This window comes from Bombus bifarius, unplaced genomic scaffold (genome assembly GCF_011952205.1).
Source record: "Bombus bifarius isolate JDL3187 unplaced genomic scaffold, Bbif_JDL3187 scf7180000008026, whole genome shotgun sequence".
NCBI lineage: Eukaryota > Metazoa > Arthropoda > Insecta > Hymenoptera > Apidae > Bombus > Bombus bifarius.
The window spans coordinates 247,467-252,673 of NW_022884399.1; the positions used below are offsets into that span (position 1 = coordinate 247,467).

The 5,207-nt window shown below is 29.9% G+C and overlaps 1 protein-coding gene and 1 pseudogene across 5 annotated transcripts; one reads left to right on the forward strand and one right to left on the reverse strand.

The window, feature by feature from the left end:
• LOC117207315 (tRNA selenocysteine 1-associated protein 1) lies at window positions 1-2,421 on the forward strand. Of its 5 annotated transcripts, none has more exons than XM_033447386.1 (6): window positions 1-106; window positions 786-871; window positions 967-1,164; window positions 1,270-1,592; window positions 1,675-1,874; window positions 2,225-2,349. In XM_033447386.1, the coding sequence occupies exons 2-6, from the start codon at window positions 830-832 to the stop codon at window positions 2,347-2,349; spliced, it is 888 nt and encodes a 295-aa protein (XP_033303277.1). In that variant the 5' UTR covers window positions 1-106; window positions 786-829. The 5 variants fall into 5 exon arrangements, with proteins under 5 accessions (XP_033303277.1, XP_033303281.1, XP_033303280.1 ...); XM_033447389.1 differs by lacking the exon at window positions 1-106 and adding an exon at window positions 230-291; XM_033447387.1 differs by lacking the exon at window positions 1-106 and adding an exon at window positions 368-484.
• Window positions 2,422-3,607: 1,186 nt separating this feature from the next.
• On the reverse strand, window positions 3,608-5,207 carry LOC117207318 (annotated as a pseudogene).

Below are 5,207 nucleotides of genomic sequence, written 5' to 3' on the forward strand. Positions count from 1 at the left end.
ATGTCTTAACATGTCTTAACATTTTATGTACTGTACCTAAAATAGCTTTTATATGTTGAAACAAGATGAGATGCAAGGATTAATTCCATAAAAATTATTGTTATAAGTAAGTATACCACCATATTTTTAGAAATCTTAATTTTTTCAAAATAGTTTTCCTAAAAGTTGACATTTAAAATTATAGTCGTGATTGGTTTGAGGTTAGACGCTAACTAGCAATGTTCGTTACTTTACTCTTTATGTTCCTTATTTACTATCTTACTTACATACCATCTGGTGAATACTATATAAGTAGTATTCAAATGATAAGTAATGTTTGTTAATTATTTTATATAGAAACAGTGAAACTGAATAACCATTACAAGTATACTTACTTGACGATAAAGAGAGGAAAATTTATTTTAAATAATTACAGTTTACATAATCATTATTATATTAATTAATACAAAGTAATAGTTACTAAAGTAGAAATCTAATGAAAACAGTAAGTTCATAACATAACATCTTTTTACTTAAATTTATATTAGTTTAAATGAATCCAAATTTAGACAGGAGTTAATTTATCTAGATTCTAACCTCTTCTTATAGTAAACAACTTTAATAAAACATTACGTCTTATACATATGCATTATATTATGTTCATAATAATTGATAGTATACTAACGAGATTATAGCACAAAATTAAATACATAAATATAATATTAATCCTATTTGTATAAAAATAGATAAACTGGATAGCTATCATTTAAGTGATGAAAATTATGAATTGTTTTGTTTCATTGCAGAATTTTACGAGATTTTTCTGTTTTAAACAATTATAAACAAGAAAATGTCTGGACCTATGGTATTATGTCAATTATGGATGGGTGGCGTAAGTAAAGACTACTTATTATTTTATACAAAAATATATTTTTTATATTTTGTATCTATGTTTTACAATGAAGTTGAAAGTATATTTTGTTTTAGTTAGAACCATATATGACAGAAAGTTTTATAATGAATGCTTTTCATAAAATGGGAGAACAACCACAAACAGTTAAAGTAATGAGAAACCGTTACACTGGTGAACCTGCAGGTTATTGCTTTGTACATTTTCCAACTGACGAAATGGCACTTGATGCAATGCATAAATTAAATGGCAAAGTGATACCTGGTTCAAATCCAGTAAGGATTTAAAAATTTTTAATGCAATCTTTTTGATAAATTATTATATCTTTATTTATATTAATATATGCATCAGTTTGAACTTTTATGCCTTCTATATTTTAGGCTGTAAGATTCCGATTAAATCATGCTAGTACCACAGGAAAACCAACAACAGAAAGAGAATTTAGTATTTGGGTTGGAGATTTATCAACAGATGTAGATGATTATTCTTTATATAGAGCATTTGCTGCTAAATATAATTCAATTAGAACAGCAAAAGTAATTTTAGACAGTTCTGGATTTAGTAAAGGATATGGTTTTGTCAGATTTGCTAATGAAGAAGAGCAGAAGAATAGTTTAGTTACTATGAATGGATATAGAGGATTAGGAACAAAATCATTAAAAATTTGCAATGCTGTTCCAAGGCCTTGGAATAAATTATCAGGGTGTGCAAATAATACTTTAATTTTTTATCTATAAAACATAAATTATAATATAGTATCAATAAATAAATTTCCTATTCTTCAGGTCAACACCTCCACAATCATCATCAGAATATACACCATCAAATTTAAATTCAGATGCTTACAATTACTATGACACATCATCTTACTGGAACAGTTACAGTGCATGGCAACAAGGTTATTATGAAAGTGAACCTACATCAGATGGATATAATAGCTATATATCTGATCAAAAACCTGAAGAAGATGAATTGGAATTAATTGGTATGAAACACATCTTTCATAGATATAGCAATATCATTTCATTGATAAATACTTAACATAGAATTAACCTTATTCTGATTAATATCATTGATGATATGCTTTATTTAGTGAATAATATTTAATGTATAATCTAAAAACTTTACTTAGTTTTATGCTTTTGTCCTCTAAACAAAAAAACTTAGTTTAATTTTCAACAAAAAATAATTTATATTATTATAAGTATATTTTTTAATTTTTTAAACTCACGAAACATAAAATATACTTGGAAATTTTTACTATAATATTTTCTATTACTATATATATATTATTTTACTATAATATAGTAAACATAATTTTTCTTTTATTTATAGAACATTCTGTTCCCATAGACATTGATAAACTTAATAGAGAAATAATAGAACAAGATTATAACTTGTGGGATGCATTAGAAAGTTCAAAATGGATACCATGTGATACCTTAGAATTATGTTATTAAAACTTTTTTGCTATACTTGTACAACATACACACTATGTATTTTTATTGATGATATAAATAAATGTATAACTTGCAATATAAGCTTGTAAAACGAAATTTATTTCTATTTTATTATAAACGCGATCGATTGTTATTAATATATGAGCGCTATACTATGCTGTTCTAGTGTAATTTGTAACCTCATATCATAGAATTCAATATTTTAAAATTCAAAACGAAAATTATTTGTCTAACAGAAAATTTCAGTACTTTTATAATACTTAAATATATTTTTCACTAAGTTCATATCATTTGAGATATTAGAATTCTAAAATGATCTATGATCTAAATGATTTGAATTTAAATGTAGAAATGTTAAAACATCTTTTTCGTAAAATTATTTTCTCAAAAGATATTTCACTGTATTAAAATAAAATAAATGCTCTGTATATGTCAAAAGAGAGATGTTGTCTACATTTAATGTTTGCTATTTCGGATCCTTGTGGCGAACACTATCCAGAGAGGTGTATTCCAGAAATTGCTCGGATTTATCTCTTTTTCAATACATTCGTCCAGGGGAGTTTATGCATTTAGGCGTGCGTTCTTTTCTCCAATTTGGGGTTATGTTTAGCCATATCACAGACCGTGTAAAGAATGCAAAGGTACCAATGAGACAAGTTTGGGGAATACAAGTAACAAAGTTTAAGGATGATTTCAAAAGAAGACTGCTTATGTTTGATCGCTTAATAAATCGCTGAAGTAGTGCTTACATTTAGATTACTGCACACCCGAGTAAATAATATTAGAAGAAACTAAGTGTGAGAGAGAGAAAATTGAAACAAGGGAATGAGTTCTGAGATATGAAGAGGTTATTAGAAAGGGTGTAGGTAGAGTGTTCGTTAAACAATGCCTGAAAGAAAAAGAAAGGACAATAGGAGAAACAAAGAATAGCAGAAAAAGGGAAAGAATACTTCTGGAGAAACGACTACAGCTATCTAAAGTGTGGAAAGTTTGAGGCAGCGGGAAGTTTATTTAACCCCTTCCCGTGCCATTTAGTTCGACGAAACTCGGGCCCAAGCGGTAGACATCGACGCGCGCTAAACAGACCAGACTGATGCTCGTAAACAGTCGCAATACGAACCGAAATGTAGATGCCCGCGATACCAGTGGTATAGTCAATTTTACGCGATAATGCTGTTGAGGAAGTAAACTCTTATACTTTTACTTTTATAGATATTATAAATTTATTATATTTTGTCATAAAATTATTTAAAATTATATAAAATTTAATCATAAAACTGAATGAATATCTAAAAAGGAAATACGTAAAACTCTACAAATCCTCCATGGTACGATACCTTTTAAAACATTCTGGCAAATGTAAAGCCACTTTATATTTCGCGCATTCCCACTTCGTTGCGCTTTGAATTTTATGTTTATAGCAGACTTTGCACGTCCTTGTTGGATACTTATTCCGAGGTGTCGGATCTATATTTTTGGGGAAATGAGCCCAATATTGAGCTTGGAGTCGAAGAGGTGTTTCAACTGATGATTTCGCACGCATTTTGTAATTCAATAATTTAACAATTTGTAAAATTGCCTCCGCTATATTTACACGGTAATCAACACAAGTCTCCCGTTTTCGACTCTAAATTGTTTTCTGCATAATATAGGTATTGAACAAAGCCATATCTGATATGTAAAAGAAAAGCTTCCGGTATCCTTTCATGACTTTTCTCATTATTGGGAAACAGGCTAACATCTGATCTTGATGATCAACTGGACTCATACCCTTGTTATATTCCACGATACATTTCGGTTTCATTACTTTCTGTAATTGTTTGGTTGATTGCTCGACCATCTCTATAGTTCTGTGTTTTGTGGAGAGCATATAAACGTCGCGCTTGTCCTTCCATCGCAGAGCTATCAAATTATTACAAGATCTCCACACAAATTCTCCTTTCTTCAAAATATGCTTTTCTAAGTCTTGTGGCATATTTTTTCTGTTCTTGCGTACGGTCCCGATAACGTTTGTCTTTTGCTGATGTAATTTTAGAAACAGGTTGGGTGAAGAGTACCGGTTATCCAAGAATAAAGTATATCCTTTGTTTATTAGACTTTGACAACTCTATCACAACGTTCTCCGACGCACTATCGTCGGTATATATTTTACAACCATGACAGAAACCGGTAGTTGCCTCGCACAACTTGTAAATTTTTATTCCAAACCGAGCTCTTTTTGACGGATTGAACTGTTTGTACGCTAAACGCCCTTTATATTTCATCAAGGATTCATCTATGCTAACATATTCATTGAGTGTGTAAATTTCTTTAAATTTTTGATTCCAAAAATTAATTACAGGTCTTATCTTGCGAAGTCGGTCTTTACTATCATCAGTTTCATTATCGGAAAAATGTAAAAATCTCATAAAAGGCATCGTTTGCCTAAATATTGGCGTTTCTAATACAGCTCTTTTAGTCCAATAAAGTTGAATATTTGATTTTTTTACTTGATCCATCAAAATATATAGTGCATAATAGGCCTTGATTTCGTCTAAAGTGACAGGATACCAAGTGTCATCCACATACCGTTTTTTAAGCTCGTCGTGTATTGTCTGATCTGCGAAGCGATTTGTTTCCGTAACCAGGATTTCCCAAAACTTGTTATCAAATGTAATAAAGAACAGGTTTAGTATTCTTGGATTGTCGTTTACATTATTTAAGACAGACGCTTTTATTCTATGATGATCAGAATACTTCCGAACTATTGGTGTGTTTTTTACTTTTTGCCAAATCCATGATTGTCGTGTCGTACTTTCCTCTTCGCTACTCTCATTATAATCATACACCTTACACGCTTTGCGACTGGTATAATCACG

Excerpts from the sequence above, each read along its gene's own strand:
- LOC117207315 (XM_033447386.1), top strand. The coding sequence starts at position 830 with ATGTCTGGACCTATGGTATTATGTCAATTATGGATGGGTGGC. Across the intron at positions 1,165-1,269 it reads TGATACCTGGTTCAAATCCA|GCTGTAAGATTCCGATTAAA; the intron begins GTAAGGATTTAA and ends TCTATATTTTAG. Across the intron at positions 1,593-1,674 it reads CCTTGGAATAAATTATCAGG|GTCAACACCTCCACAATCAT; the intron begins GTGTGCAAATAA and ends CCTATTCTTCAG.